General features: G+C 47.0%; 1 protein-coding gene across 3 annotated transcripts; it reads right to left on the reverse strand.

The window, feature by feature from the left end:
- Positions 1-6738: 6738 nt before the first annotated feature.
- Positions 6739-22877, reverse strand: LOC137518104 (zinc finger protein 436-like). 3 transcript variants are annotated; one of them, XM_068235436.1, is made up of 6 exons: positions 22813-22877; positions 19099-19231; positions 15810-15905; positions 14238-14333; positions 12057-12149; positions 6739-10179 (listed from the first exon to the last, which is right to left on the reverse strand). In XM_068235436.1, the coding sequence occupies exons 2-6, from the start codon at positions 19223-19225 to the stop codon at positions 8957-8959; spliced, it is 1635 nt and encodes a 544-aa protein (XP_068091537.1). In that variant the 5' UTR covers positions 19226-19231; positions 22813-22877; the 3' UTR covers positions 6739-8956. The 3 variants fall into 3 exon arrangements, with proteins under 3 accessions (XP_068091537.1, XP_068091535.1, XP_068091536.1); XM_068235434.1 differs by lacking the exon at positions 22813-22877 and adding an exon at positions 22598-22713; XM_068235435.1 differs by lacking the exon at positions 22813-22877 and adding an exon at positions 19612-19995.
- Positions 22878-23089: the final 212 nt, after the last annotated feature.

A 23089-nucleotide genomic window follows, 5' to 3' on the forward strand; every position in this document is an offset into this window, starting at 1 on the left:
AACCCGTCTGAAGCTGCATCTCTAAGCTTCGTTTTGGCCCTTGGATGCTATGAGAAGCACCAGAAGCTCCCAGTGCCCCCTCACAGACCCCAAACTCCCTCCGTCGCAGCAAGGAAGAGTCGTTGCGGAGATCTTTAGATCTCAGAAAAGCGCAACTCAGCCAGCCAAGATGGCGCCGGCAAAGGAGAAAGACGCCAAAGCCGCTCCTTCTTCCTCTGAGACCTCGCCTCCTCACAGCTCAAAGGTGGGTGAACGCCAACAGCAGCCTCCGACCCTGGCTGATATCCGGGCGATGGCAGAAGATATTAAATCTTCACTGCATGCCGCCATTGCGGAAGTCCGCACTGAAGTGGTAGCCCTGGGGGGACGAATGCAGACACTAGAAGCTGCGGGCACCAAGAGAGACGCACAGATTTCCGCCCTCCACCAGACAGCTGCGTCACACAATGCCCTGCTTTCTGCTCACTCTACGCACCTGGAAGATCTCGATAATAGGGGCAGAAGAAATAACATTAGGGTGAGAGGAGTGCCAGAATCGGTAACGGCAGAGAGCATTAAAAAAGCGCTGTCGGCCATCTTTAATGATTTGCTCGAAAGACCTGCGGAAGCTGAGATAAACTTTGTTAGAGCTCACAGAGCCCTGAAACCCCGCAACATTGAATCTGAGAAACCGAGAGACATCATCTGTTGTCTAGAATCCTTCCCTCTCAAGGAGGAAATCATGCAGGCCTCCAGAACCCAAGAGGAGATCCTGTTCAACGATCATCCCATCCATCTGTACCAGGACCTATCTCCCATTACTCTATCTAAAAGGCGAGCTCTTCAACCGCTACTAAAAGCTTTAAAAGACAAAGGCCTAACCTACCGCTGGAGATTCCCGTTCGCGTTATCAGTCTTTATTAATGGCAAGATGTCTCTACTCCGCAACTCGGCTGATCTTGAGGAATTCTGTTCAGACCTAGGCCTACCTACTCTGAGGATCCCTCCGTGGGAGGGTATCTGTCTAATCCCGGGGCTGGACTCTGTCACCACTTCTCAAAGCTGCAATTCTGAGATGACTCAATCCCGACCAGGTCAGGAAGATGATGGTAGGCCTGAACAAGCTCAAGCTAGTGAGCTGAATCAAGACCACTCTGAGAATGACTGAACTCTGCGAGGGTAACAAGGGCTCCTGCCCTTTGCAATCTCCTCGCTGCCCCACACCTCCCTCCTGGGTTTACCTTAGACTCTAACACCGGTTTGTTTCCTTCCAAAGGTTTGACAACGACTCTTTAATTTTTTATTCTTATTTTTGCATGCAACTATGCCACAGCTCCCCACCTCACGTTGGTCTGTGGGGGATCTCATTGCACTTGTTACACTATATTTTTAGTATGCCACCTGTCAGAGTTACTGTTGGCATTACTTTACTTTGGTTAGCTTATCTGGGACTCCTGGTTAGATTAATAATATGACAATTACAGCTTAAAATGTACAAGCACAGCTATTTCTGCATTTATATGTCTAGGGCCTAACGAATATTTTTATTTCCTTCACAGACGGGTTATGCGGGTTACATGGTTAAATCGCTGCTTTCCTGTTTATAGAGTGTCAATTGCCACCTTCCCGCCCAGTGTGTATTGATTTACACACTGACCATTTGATCTCTCACTAAAGTCCAGGAGCGACCCCCCAAGTCGTTCCTGAGCGGGCTTATTTCTTTTAATTTACTGTCCATACCAGTAAAAACATCCAACTCTGCCCATGTGCCGGGCGCTCTCTGCTTTTCTCATACTTTCTCCTCTTGTCTATACCTTTCTTCATTTCTGTCTTCTTGAGCCATCTCCAACTGACCCCTATTGGATCCTGTCTGACACTACTAGAAGCTTATCCGACATGGCGAGTCAAGCCCACAACGAAAACCACACATCAGGTTGGGACTCCTTAAAACTTATATCCATCAACGTAAATGGGATTAACACTCCTGAGAAAAGGTCGGTGGTGTTTGAGTATTTAAGAAAAGAACAGGTGGATATTGCACTCCTTCAGGAGACCCACCTAAGAGCAAATCATATACCTACAAAATTCCATTCTGCTTTCCCGATAGCATTCCACTCCACCTCTCCTACTACAAAAACCAAAGGAGTCTCCATTTTTATACACAAACGTATCCCGTTTGTAATGGAAGAGGTCAGACAGGATCCAGAGGGGAGATTCTTATTTGTTAAGGGTATGATCAGAGAAAGACAGTTTACCCTGGTGGCACTATACGCGCCTAATCAACACCAACCTACGTTTATGAGGTCAGTGCTCTCTGAATTGCTAGCCTTCTGTGGAGGCATTTTGATTGTGGGTGGAGACCTAAACGTCCCACTTCAACCCCTGCTCGATTGTTCTAATGGCATATCCTCAATCTCCTACCGAGCCTTGAATATAATCAAATCCAGCTTACAAGGGCTGACCCTGATGGACACGTGGAGGATTTCACACCCGACAGAGAAATATTTCACCTTCTTCTCCCCTTTGCATAACAAACACACCAGAATTGACTACATCTTTCTGTCACAGAGAGATTTATCTATGATATCGAGTGCCTCAATCGGCACAAAAATTATCTCAGACCATGCCCCAGTATTCCTCAATCTCCAATTCTCTAACAAAACATCCAAAACCTGGTGCTGGAGGCTTAACCCAAATTTGCTCTCTGACATTGGCAGAAGAGAAGCAATTTCTAATACTCTCTCAGACTACTTTTCTACCAACTCGGGTCCAGAAGTGTCAGCCCTTACGGTCTGGGAAGCCCATAAGGCGGTGGTAAGGGGGAACTTGATCAGAATGGGTGCAAAACTAAAAAGAGAACGGGATGAGGGCATCCTCAAGCTAATGTCTGAGGTTACGAGATTGGAATCCCTGCACAAACGTTCACTGGCTGTCCAGGCCCTGGAGGAACTGAACTCCACCAGGGTTAAACTCCACCATTTATTATTTTCAGAAGCTAGACGAAAGCTACTGAATGGCAAGCGCATATTTTATGAATCCGGCAATAAGTCGGGAAAATACCTGGCGAGAGCTTTGAGAAAGCAAATGATCTCCTCTCAAATTCCATCTGTAATTAATAAACAACAACGTAAGCTGGTAAGATCTGATGAGATAGTCGAGGAGTTTCGCTCCTACTACAACTCTTTATATAATCTGCGATCCCGGGAACTAGACCCAAATCAACAAATTAGAAGGCAAAACTTAATCTCAGAATTCCTGGCTAAATACTCTAAACCCCTAGACCTAACAAATTCTGACAGAGAAGACCTAGAAGCGCCGTTATCAACAGACGAACTCTTGAGCGCAATTAAAGCCCTTAAATCAGGGAAGGCCCCGGGGCCAGATGGTTTCACCTCTCAGTACTACAAGTCATTTAGTGGTATTCTTGCCCCTGCCTTTGTTGCAGCATTTAACACGCTCTCGCCGGGTGTTCACCCGTCCAGACAATTTCTGGAAGCCCATATTGCCGTGATTCCTAAACAAGGTAAGGACCCCCAAAACTGTTCTAATTACCGCCCGATCTCGCTCCTAAACCTAGATGCCAAACTCCTGGCAAAAATATTGGCAAATAGATTGCTTCCACACATTCCTAAACATATTAATCCTGATCAAGCTGGTTTCGTCCCTGGACGAGAACCCAAAGATAATGTCATGAGGACAGTGGATGTCATTTCTTATGCCCAAAAATCAGCCAAAGGGGCCTTTATACTGTCTACAGATGCAGAAAAGGCTTTTGACAGGGTGGCATGGGATTATATCCGTGCCACCCTGTCACGCCTTAATATAGGTTCGGCAATGGAGGGATGGATTAGTCTCTTATACTCTAACCCCTCGGCCAGAGTCAAGGCAAATGGGGTGCTATCCGCCCCGCTCACAATCACCAATGGTACTAGGCAGGGGTGCCCCCTCTCACCCTTGATCTATATTCTTACCTTAGAGCCATTCCTGAATGCCATCAGAGAGGACAAGACAATTAATGGTCTGTGGATTGGGGAATCTTATCATGTTGTTGCAGCTTTCGCAGACGACTTACTCTTTTATCTTAGTGACCCACATTCCTCGTTGCCTCGACTGATTAAGAGATTCGAGGAATTTGGGATAATCTCTAACTTGCGCATAAACTTTCACAAATCACAGGCCCTTAATATATCCTTGGACACTGAGACGGTTCAAAAGTGCTGTTCCTCATTTGCCTTCCTCTGGGCCGATAAATCACTGCGCTATCTGGGGATAGATATCACCAATGATCTCCACAAATTATTTGAAGCGAACTTTACTCGGATTGGAGAAGCTCTCAGGGCAGATCTTCTATCTTGGGGCCAGAGGCCTCACCTGTCTTGGTTTGGCAGGATGGCATCAGTCAAAATGAATCTTCTACCCCGTTTCTTATATATCAGCCAGTGTCTACCGATCATGCTTCCCGCCTCCTTCTTGCGCACGCTTCAAACCCAAATTGACAAATTTATCTGGGGTCATAAACCTCCCCGTATTAGACGCACTATTTTATCCCTTCCCAAAGATTCGGGGGGTATAAGTCTCCCAGATTTATTTAGGTATCACCTTGCTTCCATACTCTCAAGAGTAGTGGAATGGGCAAATGTCACATCCCCCAAAAAATGGGTTCTCATCGAACAGGTAATCGCTAATTCCTCGGCTTCTACCCTGGGCTGGGCTGACACCCCGAGCCAGGTGATTAAATCCTGGAACAATCCTCTACTTTCCGCTTCAATCAAAACTATGCGGAAGCACCTTCCAGCACTTGGGTTGTCAGCTTTCCCCAGCAAACTCACCCCACTTATAGCAAACCCTAAATTTGTATCAGCAGCCGACATACCATTTCTATAGGCATGGCCTAATGGTAGTTGCCCAAGGGTTTTAGATTTCATTACAGGTGGGCATGTGAAAAGTATGGGGGAAATGCAAACACTTCGGGAAGACAAAAAACTTACCTTCTGGCAATATTTTCATATACGCTCCTACCTTAACTCCTTGAAGAGTAAGTTCAATTGGGCAAAATCTCTTACGCCTTTCGAAAATTTGATCCTATCTACAGCCCCACTCGACCATTTGATCTCACAAATATACCAAATTATACTGATGTCATCCTGCCCTGACAGACTGAGGTTTCAGGAGAAGTGGGAGAGGGATCTGGGCGTTTCCCTGAGCAAAGATCAATGGCATAATATCTTTATTTTTAACCAGAAAGGCTCATTAAACGTCTCAACACAGGAGACAGGTTACAAGATTCTGACCAGGTGGTACAGAACCCCTAACCTCCTGCATACGTTCTTTCCATCCATCTCAGACTCATGCTGGAGATGTGGAAACCAAAATGCGGATATACTCCATGTGTTCTGGTCTTGTCCCTCTTTGGTTAACTATTGGAAATCTATTCATAAACTAATTGAAAAGATCACTTGTTCTACGTTGGTCTTCAGCCCGAGCCTTTTTCTGTTGCACGACACTACTACCTCAGTTAAAAGCTACAAAAAATCCTTGACAATACATCTGGTGAATGCAGCGAGAGCCCTCATCCCCTTGCATTGGAAGTCCCAGACCCCCCCCCCCCACCACTAAAGCCTGGCTACAGAAGGTTGACACAATTGACACGATGGAAAGATTGATCCTTCTTTCAACAGATCGGTCAGACCAATACGCCATTACCTGGTCGGTGTGGACAGAGTTCCAATGCTCAGATGAATACAAGGAGCTGATGGCTCAATAACCGCTTTCGTTCTTCCCCCTTACCCCTTTCCTCCCTTTTCTTTTCTTTTCCCCCTCCCATACCCCTCTTGCTCTCTTCTCTTGCGTTATGGCACATGGGAGATGCATACATGGACGTATCACTGCACATTGTCTAGTCATCTATGCCTTAGCAAGGCATGTAAGTTACCCCAATCTTTATTATAATGTTATTATGATCTGAATTTTGACTCTGTACTGTACTACTTTCGCCTCACTGCCTTGTTTTAATAGGTTATAAGAACATCAAGGTGCTAGCTACATCCTGTATTGTAAGCTCCTTTTTCTCAGATACTTTATGTTTCGCTCCAAATGTTTGTAACTTTTTTGTCTTTGCAAATAAAAGATTTAATAGTGAAAAAAAAAAAAAAAAAGTTTCAAAACTAGACCTACTGGGTTTGCCAGCTGCACAATATTTACAGTATTAAAAGAAGAGGCAATGCCACAAAGTGGTTATCATATCCTTGTCCCAACTTTTCATAAATGTGTGGTTGGAATTTATTTTTGAAAACGAGCAAATATTTAAAAAAAAAAATTCAACAGATTAAACATTTGCTATTTTGTCACTGTGTCAATAAAATATAACAACATTTACATAATTTCCAAATCATCGTCTTACACAGGCTCTCAGCTTTTGCGGAAACGGTGGTGTGTAGATCACCCAGACCACACATTTCGCGTTCACCTGAATAGTCAGACATAACAATGAAGTTCATATATACATTACAAACGTACAGCCACTGTACAGAAATATACTTACATTATTAAGCAACACAACATGTGCCAACAAAATCACCAGTGCCAGCCTATGCCCCTTTACCCATTTGTATCCCCCACCTACAACAAACTTGTGCTCGCCCACTTCCCCCTGATGTTGTACATCATACTAACCCTGCCTACCTACCATATGGTGCCCTCCTGTTTTATCATTCAATATACCCTTTAAGTGCCAAATCATGCCCCCCCCCCCCCCCCCACTCAAACTATTTTCTCTAACAACATGTGCAAGCTAAAGACTAAACCCCAATGTACCATCTACCCTTCACCCATCCTCTGTGCTGATCTGTCCCTCTCCTACACACCATGTGGTGTCAGCTCCACTACTCATTTTCTGTTCCTGTGGCTGCCCATTTCACCAAAGAAACATGGTCCCTGCACCCAGCACTTGTGTATATTTTGCCAATCTAACCCTCTGCCCTTAAGACACTGGCAGCAAGCTGGAACACTAGCACCAATTAGGTTGCAAATTGTATTCAGTAGCAGAAATAGAACATTGCCTTCCAACATGAATTGCATCCAAAGCATTCTGTATTAGGCCCTTTCACCAGCGTTGAGGTTTCATCTTACAGAAAGGGTCCTTACTCTACCTATACCAGCAGCAAGCAAACCTTTAAAGCTAGTGAAAGGGTCTAGTACAGAATGATTTGCATGCAATCCTTTTTGGAAGGGAATGTCCTCTTTTTGCAACTGAATACAATTTGCAACCTATTTTTTTTTCTCCGTTGCTATTCTTCCAGCTTGCTGTGAGTGTCTTGCGTGCAGAGGGGTTTATTATTGTTTGTATGTAAACGGACCACTCCTCTCAACACCTGCTTTTCCCTTTCACCCTTTAGCAGCCAATTTATTTAGAGGTTTGCAAGAGCTCCAAGCCTATTTTAGCACATTTTTTTTTATTTCTTCTTTGTTAGATTTCATAGCTTCTTAGTAGTATTGTAATGTGTATTTATGGCTACTTGTCACCAGGGGGCAGTATGAGACAATAACAGAGGACTTCTGCTTTCAGTTTCTATGTTTTCTGCTTGGAGAGAGAGATCAAAGCAAGCCAAGGATTCACAGCACAACCAGTTCTGCTGGCTGAAGACAAAAGTAGTGCATTATATTAAAGTGAGATCATTTGATTGCGGCTGTTAAAAGTTTAATACCTGGTACACACGATGCCATTTCCTGTCAGAACGACGGCGTATCTGATGGGAAAATGCGTCGTGTGTACATGTCCAAACTGCTCCCGATCGATAACTAGATCGAACTTCAGGTCATTACTGCACAAAATCCCATTCGCGATCGAATGCAGAACAGACGTGGGAAATAATCGGTTCGACCCATCGATCGGACAAGAAGTTGCATGGTGTGTACTAGGCATAGAATATTGGTCCCCAAGCAGGATGAGCATAGCTCCCCTTGTGTATATAATGCCATTTTAACCCCTGATGTACATCACATGGTGCCAGCCATTCCTGTGACGTGCCAATGCCTTAATCCATCTCTTCCCGTATTTATTCTGTGTGACAGACCGATCTCTTTCTGTGTATTGTGCATGGTCCATGCTGGTTCACCCCAAGCATGTTTGGGCACGTCTCTGTGTGTGAGAACCGCACAGTGTTCTGAGCTAGAATAGTCAATGGGGTTCTCTTGATCTTTGTAGTCCTTTATATGGGCAGAGGATTTCCACACTGCTTGCCACTCTGGCCAGCTAATAGTAATCGACCCACTTATTTCACAAGTCATTCCAGAACCTGAGATGTTGCTGCCAGTCTTACTGGCCCCTTGGAAGATATTGCCAGTTTTATTAGCTCCTTAAAGCAAACGTGAGGCGAACATAAACTTATGAGATAGTGAGTTGTATGTGTAAGAAATTGGACATTAGTAGCAAAGGAAAGAGTCTCATTGTTTTCCAGTACAGGAAGAGTTACAAAACTTCATGCAAAAGAGCTTCTCTGAGCTCTTCGACCCACTGGGCGGAACACAATCCTGTTTTCTGAAGCATTTCAACAGCCAAGAAACAGCGAGAGACAGCTTGAGATAAGGTTTTACTGCAGAAGAGTTCAAAGGGTCATTCTTTCTGCTTTGTTTTATAGCTTAAAGGACAAGTGTAGTTTCAAAACTGCAGCTGTGACAGCATGATGCAATGTTATAAAAAACAAAATAAAAATAGGACTCTTTTCTTTGCTACGAATGTTCCATTCATTATCTGTACTACACATACAGTTCATTATATCATACGTTTTTTCCTCTTCAGGTTTGCTTTAAGATTTACCGCCAGTCCTACTGGCTGCTCAGGAAATACTGCCAGTTGTGAAGGGCCCTGCAGAGTTGTTGCCAGCCCTGCAGCCCCTCTGGAGTTGCCGCCAGCCCTGCGGCCTCTAAGGAGAGATTGCCAGTCCGACTGGCCGCTCAGTAGTTAGGTTCCTGCGTCTTCTCACTGTTCTGAGCGGGTTCGGTTGCAGCACACATTCTTGCACGGGTTTTCCAATGGTGGACTCCCGTTCAGACACCCATGTGACCCGCCCTCCGGCAAAGGCTGTTTTTTAGGTCGCGACACTTTACAGCTGAAGTGAAGTCTCTCTCCGGTGTGGATACGCTGGTGTCGCACCAGGTTGTGTTTCTTAAAGAAGCTGCCGCCACACACCAGGCAGGGGAAGGGGCGTTGCCCGCTGTGGATGCCTTTGTGGCGCTCTAGGTTGGGTTTCTGAATGAAGCTGTCTCCGCACACGTTACATCGGAAAGGGCGCTCACCCGTATGGATCTTCTCATGGCGGCTCAGATACTGACGGCTGCTGAAGCCTTTTCCGCAGTCGGCACAAGCGAACGGACGCTCACCAGGGACTCGGTTATGCGTCTTCTTGTGCGCCTGCAGATGGGGCTGCGCCACAAAGCTTCTGCGGCACTGGTCGCAGGAGAACGGCTTGTCTTCGTTCCCGCAGCTCCCCCCACCGTTCTGGTGAGAGCGCTGGTGATTGAGGAGGTGAGATCGGCAGGCAAACCCCTTCCCACAGTCAGAGCAGCTGAACGGCCTCTTTGTACAGTGCACAATATCCTGGTGGCGCATCAGCGCCTTGCGGTGGGAGAACCGCTGTTCACATTGGTCGCACTGGAATGGCATCTCGCCTGTATGACGCCGGCGGTGGATCACCAGATGCTGCTTCCGGCTAAAGCTTTTCCCGCAGTCAGAGCAGGTGAAAGGCCGCTCCCCTGTATGTATGCGGCAGTGCGTGATGAGGTCAGCCTTGCGGTTGAAGCTTTTGCCGCAGAGGTCGCAGGAGAAGGGACGCTCGCCTGTATGGAGGCGGCTGTGAGTTTGGTAGTTTCCCTTGTGGTTGAACGTGATGCCGCAATACTCGCAGGAGAATAACTTTTCCCCGGTGTGTATCCGTTTATGGCCGACCAGGTGGTGGCGGTAGTGGAAGCCCTTGCCGCACACTTCGCAGTGGTAAGACCGTTCCCCGCGGTGCGTGCGCAGGTGGCTGGTCAGGTGTGATTTCCGAATGAAGCTGCGGTGACAATCTGTACAAGAATATGGACGATCCGTCAAACTCTCCGGTGAGGTCTGAGCATCGGGTAGAGCGAATGAAATTGGCGAATGGTTGCTCAGGAGATGCTGTGATGGAAGACGAGACTCAGACAGGACCCGGATTTCTGTACCTGTTACAAACAAACATTATTGTCAATTTACCAGTAACAATGTTCAGAGTATGACACTTGTGCTACAAACGGTTTGAAGGACCAGAATTAGAGGACACTTGAAGTGAAAGGAATATGGAGGTTGCCATACATTTCAAACTCTTAACCCTAACCTAAAAAGCTGTACACAGTCTCTCTCCCCGTACATCTCCCCCATTAGTTTCCAGATACCAACCCAACCGCAATCTCAGATCTGCACATGTCCTCTAGAACCACATCCTCACATTCATACATACAAGAATTCTCACCTGACTCACCTCTCCTCTGGAATCCACTTCCAAAACACATTTGTAACTCTTCAATCTTTAAAATCTTTAAGGCTATTTTCCCACCAAGATGTTGCGTTTTAGGGGACGTTAAGGTTGCATAACGTGCCCCCAAGGCAACGCATAGTGGTGTTGAAGTTGGACGTCAGATTGAGCTGCGTTATGCAGCTCTCAAAGCAGCCGCTCCAGGTTAGTGATAGGAAGTCCGGATCTTTTTAAGGATTCGGATCATTTGAATCCGATCATTGAAAAGATCCGGATCTTTGAACCGAATCATTTGAATCATTTTACTAGGGAAGCAGACTGGGTGAAATGACTAGCAGGACAGGACTTTCCCTGCACTGTACATTCTGTATGTTCCTGTTTCTTCCAGACAGACATCCTGTTAACCGAATCTTTCATTGTGATGATCCGAATGATTCGACTCACAAAAAAGATCCGGATCAAATGAATGATTCATTCATGATCCGCACAACACTACAGTCCCACCAGGAGTCTCCACAGTGCAGTGAATATTAATTAGCCATGTGGCTGGCGGAGGAGGAGGGGCGACCTCCTCCTCCAGCATTACTGAGCATGTGCAAGCAGTCTAACGCTGCTTAGCCAAGTATAACGCACAGCATGCAGCACTTTGTTTAAACGTGCTGCGTTACTATGTGATGCAACGTGGGCACTGTGAACAGCACAATTGATTTATCCTTGCTGTGAGTTAGGCTGCGTTACTGGCTGCTGTAACCTGAAACTTTAACGTTCCACTGTGAAACCAGCCTAAGAGTTTCCCTAAAACTCTAACTAAGGCCATTCCCCTTTAACCTCTGGCCAAGTTGTACTCCTTAGTAGATAACCTAAAAACACACTGCCTCTAGGTATGATTATTGTATACTACTCCACCTCTTGTTCCCCCCTATGCCTTTAGACTGTAAGCTTGCAAGGGCAGGGCTCTCTCACCCTCTTGTGTCTTGGAATTTGCTGTACATTTGGTTCATAGTGTTACATTGTCACTGTAATTGCTATGTCTATGGTAATTCTGTATTTTTTAGCAGTGTCTATATTTTGTGTATATCATTGTCTGTTTTATTGTGTATCCCGTTTGTTTCTTACTCTGTACAGCGCCACACCGTGTTGCCACTTTATAAACCAATAATAATAATAATAATAATAACAATAATAATACAGTTGCCTGGCTATCCTGCTGAGGTCTTTGGCTGCAGTTGTTTCTGAATCACACATGTGAAACAAGCATACAACTAATCCAGTCAGAAACATTTGATCTGCATGCTGGTTCAGGGTCTATGGGTAAAAGTATTAGAGGCAGAGAATAAGCAGGCCAGCCAGGCAACTGGCCTTGCTTAAAAGGAAACAGATGTCAGCTTCCATATTCCTCTCACCTCAGGTGTGCTTTAATACTACTTCACACACCAGAACTAGCGATTAACAGGAGAGGAACGTATGAGCCAGAACATCCAATCATATCAGGCAACTAGCATTCGCCACTAGAAGGTAACACAATGGACAAGTTATTGGCTATCCTATGATGGTGGCCTCATTGGAGTTGTCCTTCCTGTGTCTTACCAATATAGCTGTACTCTTGCAGGCCGGACACTGCAGTGGGCGTCAGCTCCTCCTTCTCCTCTTTTATAATGATATTTAGCATCGGCGGAAAACCTGGAGAAAGAACAAGAATCAGTACCACTGAGCACCCATTCAGGTCCCATCTTCCTACCCCAAACCCAACACACCAAGAGGTTGACATCCTCCATCCATACTACCGCTCCGCAGTATCATTACTGGCCAGTGTGTATAGCCCATTGCAATTACAGCTCATATTTTGTTAAAGAGGAGCTGCCAGCCATATTATCTCAGAAAAACCCACATATATAAGTAGATAAATACTTGCTCTACTTACATATGTATTGCACTGTCCAAGTTTTGATTTTAGTGATTTTTCTACAGTAAAAAAGGAGAAAATCCTTCTTAGCATTTCCCATTTTAAGTGTGGCTATTTTGAAGCCAATTCTGATGTCATTTCCTCCCTTAGTCTCCTCTGCCTGATTTGCCCGCCCTTTACTATAGAAAGTGCATTGTCTCTGCATGAGAAATATTGGCCAATCAGAGAGTAATAGAAGTGTGGGAGGGGAAAACAGGAGGGAAAGAGGCTTCAGCCAATCAGGCTGCATTAGTTAAAGGGAACCTAAACTGAGAAGGATATGGATTTTTCCTTTTACAATAATACCAGTTGCCTGGCTCTCCGGCTGATCCTGTGTCTCTAATACTTTTAGCCACAGCCCCTCAACAAGCATGCAGATCAGGTGCTCTGACTGAAGTCAGACTGGATTAGCTGCATGCTTGTTTCAGGTCTGTGAAACACACACTACTGCAACCACAGAGATCAGTAGGACTGCCATGCAACTGGTATTGTTTAAAAGGAAACATTCGTATCCCTCTCAGTTAAGGTTCCCTTTAAGTCTAAGGGGAAGTAAAGAAGTAAAAAAGGACAACCCAGCATGTCCTGCAACTTCCTTTTTGTGTACCAAATGTTGTGTGCACCAAATAAGAGTCAGGTAAACAGGGGAATGATCAATTATCAACAAGAAAAGTAATAGTGATTTCAACTTTTGGATTGCCTGGTTAGCATCCTTATTACTTGTTTACCAGATAAAAATAAAGATTTGATTTTTGATTTTATGCCCGACAGTTACTCTTTAGGGCTGGTTCACAAGGGCTTTTTTGTGGCGCTTCGGACGCGGCATTTTTTCGGGGTCTACCGCTCAAAAGCTAGCATCTAAACGCTGGCATTTGAACGTGGCGCCAAGTGAAAGCTCGGCAGAAGCCCGTGTGAACCAGCACTACAAGAGGCACTGTAGTGACATATAGATGAATGTTGTGGCTGGATAGTGTACTGGTTAAAGAGGAACTTCAGCCTAAACAAACATACTGTCATTAAGTTACATTAGTTATGTTAATTAAAATAGATAGGTAATATGTCTTAGCCACCCTGTTTTAAAAGAACAGGCAAATGTTTGTGATTTCATGGGGGCAGCCATCTTTTTGGTTGAAAGGTGGTGACGGAGCATGAGACACAGTTCCAACTGTCCTGTGTCCTGATCACACCTCCCAGCTGCATTCGCTAGGCAACGAGAACAACATCAGAAATCCCATCATGCTTTGCACAGCATCAGGGGAAAAATGCCTGGCAGATTTCTTTGATGGGGCGGAGCTTAGCTTCTGAGCAGCTAAAAATGAGGCTTGGGTAAGTCCAACAGGAGAAAAGTGCTATACAAATGTTTGCATTATCATAGAATGAGGAAAATTATCCAGGATACACTTTTACGTGAATCTTCCTGGTTTGAGCATCAGAAGCACTTCGGATATCTACATATTGCAGTATATTAGTTTGTAACCCCGCCCTCTCAGTGATGTTTAGCTATGCGGAATTCTTCCCCAGAGCATGCTGGGAGAGCAGGTATCCCCACGTCCCATACATCCTCTATTCTGATCTTTCCTTCCATCCTCGTTTTGACTGTCCTCCACTGTTCTGCTCTCACAGTTTTTCCCTTGCAGCCTCCCCCGTATTTTTCAGCAGGAACACACAGATTTCTACTTCTCAGATAATGAACTGGGAGGGATCTATCTGATTGCCACATTGAACCGGGGCATGGCCACATTCATTCTCTGTCCATTATTTCTCCATCCCACTCTCCACCCGGCTCCTTCCATTCTGTCCTCATTATTTTATTTGTCTGTGCCTCTCACCGTCATCAATGTTGGCCAAAGTCTCTTCCATTTTCCATGGATGGGACTTCTCTTCTGTCTTGACATCTGGCCAGGTGCCATTCTGTATATGTGGACCTGAGAAGAAATGGACATCAGGGTATTGAGCTGCCATCTTCCACCATTTAAATACCCAGCAATGCACTCCTTAAGCCCATACATCAGTGGGTGTGGTTGGTTACCAGAATAACGAAACAGCTACTTGACATACTAGGATAGAGGACATCCTAATTCAAAAACACACTATCTGCTACTGTTCACTTGATTTAGATCGTTAGAGAATCGATTTTTAGTTTCAGACCATGAAGGTACATCGTTCAGCTCAATTAGTGAAGGAAAATCCCAAAGGATCTCGCTTGCAGCGTGTGGGCCACTAGCCAATCAACCATACTGTAGCTGATCACTCAATAAGTCGATTGTTGGAAGGAAAATTGAGTGATGTATGCAGGGCTGTGGAGTCGGAGGAATTTTAGGTACCTGAAGTCAGAGGTTTCATAAACTGAGGAGTTGGATGCTTTTAGTACCAAAACCACAGCCCTGGTAAGTATTAGACTAAGGGGTCCGAGTCGAGGAGTCGGAGCCATTTTGGGCAGCTGGAGTCAGAGTTGGAGGTTTCATAAACTGAGGAGTCGGAGTCAGATGATTTTTGTACCGAATCCACAGCCCTGGATGTATGGTTACCTTATGTGTTCAGATCTGGCTTGCAAACTCTGTAATGTGATAAGAAGATACCAAAACCAATATACTGTACAGCCAAATTCCCATTATAAGGGAACTCAGGCAGCCTTCCCATTATAAGGGAACTCCGGCAGCCAGACATCTCAGCTAACCAGCATGCCTGAGGGATAACGAGGACTGTGTTTTTTTTTTTGGTCTTTGTGGGGGGGGGGTTATAGGTTTGGAGGCATTCAAATACTTACCAAACCTCCAGCGACATCTTGTAGTCTTTCCGCCGCTCTTATTAGCTTTCCGGCGCCGTGGTTGGCAGCTGGCGTGTCACCTGACCCACATGCACGGAGGAAGCTGGAAAGCCACGAGGAGCTGCAGGAAGGCTACAAGACGTAACTGGAGGCTCGATAAGTATTTTAGGGTTGGGGTTAGTGCTTTTTTACCAGCAGCGGACACTAGGGACTCTGCTGTAGGCAAGCTGGAGCTAAAGCAAATAAAGCAAAGCCATGCCAACCAATCATATCGCCTGTCCTTCGCTCTTATCCTTCTTCCTCTACTCTTATTCACGTACACATGTAATCGCTGCCGGGAGACTTGGGCACCGGATACAGCTAGTATGGCTTATCCTGCTGCTGCACAAGTCCCGGCGATGTTAATTACTATTCCCCATCTATGTCCACGTGGATAGTGGGGAATTATACAATTCAGCTTCCAGCTATTGCTGGAGGTCGAATGATAGTGTTTTAAATTGTAACTTCTGCTCCGTCTTCTGACGGCGCCGAAGTTACTCAGTGTGCGCCCAAATCTCCTGGGCGCCCAAATCTCCACTTATTCTCCTCCCTGTTCTCCTATTCTGTCCTCATTGTCTTTGCTTATGCCCCTCACCATCATCTAGGTTGGCGACAGACTCTTCTTTCTTCCACGGATGGTACTTCTCTTCTGTCTTCACATTTGGCCAGGTGCCTCTCTGTAGAAGGAGACCTGAGGAGACAATATAAAGAAACATTATGGAACTGGGCTACAATCTTCTGCCAGGACACTACCCAGAATGACATCTCAGGAACCCTCTCATACATCAGCAGGTGTGACCTGTACACAGAATGGAACAGCAGCTACATGACTTAGGGCTCAAACCCACTAGAGTGTTTAGGGAGCGATTCAAACCGCTAACGATTTCCCTAAATAATGGTTAATGTTAATGGATGGGCTGAATTCCACTGGAGCGGTTGCTATTACCAAATTGCAAAAACGCAGGACATGCAGCATTTTCCGAGTTTAGCGGATGCGATTAACGTTTCTGCAATGTAAAGTATATAAACGCTGGCATAATCCCTCATCAAAACCTGCACAGAGCAATTTTGCTAGCGGTTTGAAGTTACTGCACACTGTAACAAAATGAATTGAAAGGACCAATCAGAATAAAAAAACGATAATCGCTACACAACCTCTGAATAAATACACTTTTTAAAATCGCTATGGAAACCGCTCATGAAATCGCTTACAAACCGCTCATTCAAAACGCTAGCGATAGCGCTTAACCACTTCACCACTGAGGGGTTTTACCCCTTGAACACCAGAGCAATTTTCACCTTTCAGCGCTCCTTCCATTAATTTGTCTATAACTTTATTATTACTTATCCCAATGAAATGAACTATATCTTGTTTTTTTCGCCACCAATTAGGCTTTCTTTAGGTGGGACATTATGCCAAATTATTTTATTCTAAATGTGTTTTAATGAGAAAATAGGAAAAAATGTGGGAAAAAATTATTACTTTTCAGTTTTCGGCCATTATAGTTTTTAAATAAAGAATGCTACTGTAATTAAAACCCATGAAATGTATTTAACCATTTGTCCCGTTATAAAACCATTTAAATTATGTCCCTATCACAATGTTTGGCGCCAATATTTTATTTGGAAATAAAGGTGCATTTTTTTCAGTTTTGCATCCATCCCTAATTACAAGCCCGCAGTTTATAAAGTAACAGTGTTATACCCTCTTGACATAAATATTTAAAAAGTTCAGTCCCTAAGGTAACTATTTATGTTTTTTTTTTTTTATTGTATTTTTTTTTTTTTTTTTTAATTATAAAAAAAAAATAAAAAAAAATTGGGGAGTGTGGGAGGTAATGAGTTAATTTATTGTGTAAATGTAATGTTTGTTTAAGTAAAATGCTTTTAGGGTGTAGTTTACTGTTTGGCCACAAGATGGCCACAGTGTGTTTGTTTACATGCGACCTGTAAGCGTCCTTCCGGACGCTTACAGGAAGCAGTAGGAGGCTGGGAGAATCACTATGATCGCGCTGTTTCTAATAGAAGCAGCGCGATCATTGCGGGGGCTTAGATCAACGAATGGGAATGGATTTTCCCGTTCATTGATCTCCGTGCGAGCAGGCGGCGGCGTGCACGAGCGGCGAGTGCGCGCGCATGAGCGGCGGGAGCGCGGACAGCGGCGGTAGCGCGGAAGGTACGGATTTCTCCGTCCCTGTTTTTTTAGGGGGGAAAAAAGGGGCGGAGAAATTCGTACCGCGGGGGTTTAAGTGGTTAAAGGAAAAGTGTAGTGAGAGGTATATAGAGGCTGCCATATTGATTTCCTTTTAAGCAATACTAGTTGCCTGGCTATCCTGCTGATCGTCTGCCTTTAATACTTTTAGTCATAGACCCTGAACAAGCATGCAGCAAATCAGGTGTTTGACATTTTTGTCAGATCTGACAAGATTAGCTGCATGCGGGTTTCTGTTGTGATCCGGCAGGAAGATAGCTCAGCAGGGCTGCCAGGCAACTGGTATTGCTTAAAAGGAAATCAATATGGCAGCCTCCATATCCTTCTCACTACAGTTGTCCTTTAAAGGACCACTACCGCCAAAAATTGTAAAAAAGTTAAAACACATGCGTACAAATACAACATTTTCTCTCAGATTAAAGCGGAACTGAAATATGGTAAATTATATTAATAAAAAACATTACCGGCATCACCATTTCTCCCTGACGACAGTCATATGATTTTTGTCGCTCCCGCCGCTGTGATCAGCAGATTTTTTAACTTTTCCATGCTTCCGCCCTCCAATAAAGATGGCTGCGACCCAGAACTACTTCCGGGGTATTCTAGCGTGCACATTTCTCTGAAACTGTGCACGAGAGGAATCCAGCACTGAGCATGCTCAGTTTGTCCTCTTGTGCCGTGGAGGGGTGGAGAAAGGGCGGAGACGCAGGGGAAAAAGGTCAAACAGACCGAAGAGCACAGTCACTTCCTGTCTGCTCCCCATCGACTTTTAAGTCAATGGTTTTAAACAAGGGGGATTCAAATGGGGGAGACAGCACTTAAAGTGTACCAGGGATGAAGCACCCTCATGTATTTTACAATATATGTCAGTGGGAACATTAGAGAACACACCTACCATGCTCTCTGTTTCATCCATCACTGCTAAGCCTGCTTGTTAACAGCCCTGATAAAATCCCTGACTGAGCATTCAGTCTGGCTTTGCTCAGGAATCATTATAGCCGAGTCTGTCTTCTCTGATGTCTTTTTAAGCCCAAGCTTGCCCCTTCTGGCTCTGCTTTCCTGTTCTGTTTACTTGCAGCATCACAGAGAGCTGTGATGAGATGGGAGGAGCTGCTCGTGCCGAGGAAGAAGCAATGCCTGTATCTGCTAATGTAAGGGTATATTGAAAAATGTTTTTTTTGTAATTTATATTTGTTAGTCATAAGAGGTTTTTAGAAATGAGAAGGTTCTATAGCAGGGGTAGGGAACCTATGGCTCGGGAGCCAGATATGGTTCTTTTGATGGCTACATCTGGCTCACATACAAATCAGTCGGGATTGATTCACTAAGCTACACTGCTCAAGCAGCACAGCTTAGTGTGGCAGTGCAAGTAACATTTTCAAAGTAGGCATGCTACTGCTGTAGTATGCACTACTAACTTACTCGCGCTACCCCAAAACGAACGGCTGCTCCAATTGTCCCACTCTGGACCCTGTCAGGTCCAGTAACTCTGTAGGACGAGATCCCCGCACTTTGGCCCAATAGGCTGCCTGTCAAGTGAGTTCCGCTGCCCAGCGGATCAACTGTATACACATCACCATGGAAACAGGGACGTTAGCCCTACTGTCCCAGTTTGAAACCTACTATGTAGCCTACAGGAAGCTCCACCTTCCGTTGGGCAAAACTTTCTCACCCAGTGATGTGACCAGCTCCACGTTCTCCATCATGACTTCCTTATAGAGCCTCTTCTGCCAGTCCTGCAGATACTCCCACTCATCCTCTGTGAAATATATTGCCACGTCATCGAATGTCACCGGCATAAACCGCTAGAAAACAGAGACACAGAGAAGTCACCAGAGTTCTGAAAAGACCCTTTAGAGCAGAGCTCCCAAACCCTGTCCTCAAGGCCCACCAACAGTACTTGTTTTGCAGGAAACCACAAACATTCACAGGTGGGGTAATAAGTACTTTAGCAGTGCTAATTAACCACCTCTGTGGATTTCCACAAAACATGCACTGTTGGTGGGCCTTGAGGACAGTGTTGGGGAACACAGTTTTAAGGTGCCCATTAACGGTACAATTGTTTCACCAAATGTGTTCTTTTGATGCGATTTTTATGATCGAATTGTATAAAAAATTCACCATTTATGAAGGAAATCGTTAAAGGGACCCCGAGCAGTGCCTGAAATTAAAAGATTACACTTACCTGGGGCTTCTTCCAGCTCACCGTAGGCGGCAAGGTCCCCCGGCGTCCTCCTGGCTCCTCTCCTGGTGCCTCCGCCAGCCCCCGTTACCGGAGACACCCAAGCCGGGTGTCGAGCCGGCTCTTCCTGGTTAATGACGCATGGCGTCATCACGCCAGCCGCTTCGCGTCACCAGGGCGGCCGTTGTGACAGGTCTTCGCATGCGCGGAAAACAATAAGCAAAGCAGGAAGGGCGGGAGAAAAGCGTCTGAGTGGGAGTGGGCCCTAAGGGTTAGATTGTGAGCTGCTCTAAGGGCATAACTACAAACTCTCTAAAGCGCTACGGAAGAGGTCAGCACTATATACACAATAATCTACCACTGTATACATCCCCCTTGAATACTCTTCTCCCCTTAAATATACGCCTGTGCACATTCACCACCCACTATCTACCCCTGTGCACACCCCTCCCTGCATCATATATGCCCCTGTGTACATCCCTCACTCCACACCTACCCCTGTGCACAGCCCTCCCTCCATCATATATATCCCTGTGTACATCCCTCACTCCACACCTACCCCTGTGCACACCCCTCCCTCCATCATATATACCCCTCTGTACATCCCTCCCTCCACACCTACCCCTGTGCACACCCCTCCCTCCATCATATATATCCCTGTGTACATCCCTCACTCCACACCTACCCCTGTGCACACCCCTCCCTCCATCATATATACCCCTCTGTACATCCCTCCCTCCACACCTACCCCTGTGCACACCCCTCCCTCCACCATATATACCCCTCTGTACATCCCTCCCTCCACACCTACCCCTGTGCACACCCCTCCCTCCACCATATATACCCCTCTGTACATCCCTCCATCCACACCTACCCCTGTGCACACCCCTCCATCCACCATATATACCCGTGTACATCCCTCACCCCACATCTGCCCCTGTGCACACCCCTCCCTCCACCATATATACCCCTGTGCACATCCCTCACTTCACACCTACCCCTGTGCACAGCCCCTCCCTCCATCATATATGCCCCTGTGTACATCCCTCACTCCACACCTACCCCTGTGCACAGCCCCTCCCTCCATCATATATGCCCCTGTGTACATCCCCCACCCCACACCTACCCCTGTGCACACCCCTCCCTCCATCATATATGCCCCTGTGTACATCCCCCACCCCACATCTGCCCCTGTGCACAGCCCCTCCCTCCATCATATATACCCGTGTACATCCCTCACTCCACACCTACCCCTGTGCACACCCCTCCCTCCACCATATATACCCCTGTGCACACCCCTCCCTCCACACCTACCCCTGTGCACACCCCTCCCTCCACCATATATACCCCTGTGCACACCGCTCCCTCCACACCTACCCCTGTGCACACCCCTCCCTCCACCATATATACCCCTGTGTACATCCCTCCCTCCACACCTACCCCTGTGCACACCCCTCCCTCCACCATATATACCCCTGTGCACACCCCTCCCTCCACACCTACCCCTGTGCACACCCCTCCCTCCACCATATATACCCCTGTGCACATCCCTCACTTCACACCTACCCCTGTGCACACCCCTCCCTCCACCATATATACCCCTGTGTACATCCCTCACTCCACACCTACCCCTGTGCACACCCCTCCCTCCACCATATATACCCCTGTGCACACCCCTCCCTCCACACCTACCCCTGTGCACACCCCTCCCTCCACCATATATACCCCTGTGCACATCCCTCACTTCACACCTACCCCTGTGCACACCCCTCCCTCCACCATATATACCCCTGTGTACATCCCTCACTCCACACCTACCCCTGTGCACACCCCTCCCTCCACCATATATACCCCTGTGTACATCCCTCACCCCACATCTGCCCCTGTGCACAGCCCCTCCCTCCACCATATATGCCCCTGTGCACATCCCTCACTCCACACCTACCCCTGTGCACACCCCTCCCTCCACCATATATACCCCTGTGTACATCCCTCACCCCACATCTGCCCCTGTGCACAGCCCCTCCCTCCACCATATATGCCCCTGTGCACACCCCTCCCTCCACCATATCTACCCCTGTGCACACCCCTCCCTCCACACCTACCCCTGTGCACACCCCTCCCTCCACCATATATACCCCTGTGCACATCCCTCACTTCACACCTACCCCTGTGCACACCCCTCCCTCCACCATATATACCCCTGTGTACATCCCTCACTCCACACCTACCCCTGTGCACACCCCTCCCTCCACCATATATACCCCTGTGTACATCCCTCACCCCACATCTGCCCCTGTGCACAGCCCCTCCCTCCACCATATATGCCCCTGTGCACATCCCTCACTCCACACCTACCCCTGTGCACACCCCTCCCTCCACCATATATACCCCTGTGTACATCCCTCACCCCACATCTGCCCCTGTGCACAGCCCCTCCCTCCACCATATATGCCCCTGTGCACACCCCTCCCTCCACCATATCTACCCCTGTGCACACCCCTCCCTCCACACCTACCCCTGTGCACACCCCTCCCTCCACACCTACCCCTGTGCACACCCCTCCCTCCACCATATCTACCCCTGTGCACACCCCTCCCTCCACCATATATACCCCTGTGCACACCCCTCCCTCCACCATATATACCCCTGTGCACATCTCTCACCCCACATCTGCCCCTGTGCACACCCCTCCCTCCACCATATATACCCCTGTGCACACCCCTTCACCCCACATCTGCCCCTGTGCACCCTCCCTCTCTCCACCATATATGCCCCTGATAATATCCCCCACCCAATATCTACCCCTGTGCACACCCCCCACCCAATATCTACCCCTGTGCACCCACCATATATGCCCCTGATAATAACCCCCAACCAGTATCTACCCCTGTGCACATTCCCTTCCCTATATATACCTCTGTGTACATCACCCTTGACTACCCACCTCCCATTCACCTGTGTGCATCCCCCTCCCCCGTGCTCTTACCCCACTCCCCCCCTCCATGGTGGTAGATTTCGGTGGGCGTGGCTTCTCCTCTTCCGCACACTGACAGAACCTCTGCAGCAGGGGAGAACTCTGGGAAAATTCAGGAGGAGCTATGGAGCCACAAGACCGCCCCCACGTCCTGCCCACCACGTGCTGCCTTGATTGGGCCTGTCCGGGCACGCCTCTGCTGGCAGTCTTATCAGTGGCACGCCCACCTGTGCTAGTGATCCTCAGTGAAGACCCGCCCTCTCTGGGCGTACACGGCCCTGTGTTTGCTCTGCGAAAGGACACGCCCCTTGCGGCTCTCTCTTCTCGCACTGTAGAGTGACGCCCTTTGTTTTTATTCTGCGACACGCCTCTTTTGTTTCCCCTCCATCATGACACTGGGGAAGTGGGAAGAACCATTCAGCTGTCTGTGAGGCGACATAACTCCGCCCACAGTCTTCCTTGTTATTCCACCAGAGGGGCGGGGCCTGACCACGCCTCCCATAG

The sequence above is a fragment of the Hyperolius riggenbachi genome, chromosome 5 (genome assembly GCF_040937935.1).
Source record: "Hyperolius riggenbachi isolate aHypRig1 chromosome 5, aHypRig1.pri, whole genome shotgun sequence".
In the NCBI taxonomy this organism is placed as follows: Eukaryota; Metazoa; Chordata; class Amphibia; order Anura; family Hyperoliidae; genus Hyperolius; species Hyperolius riggenbachi.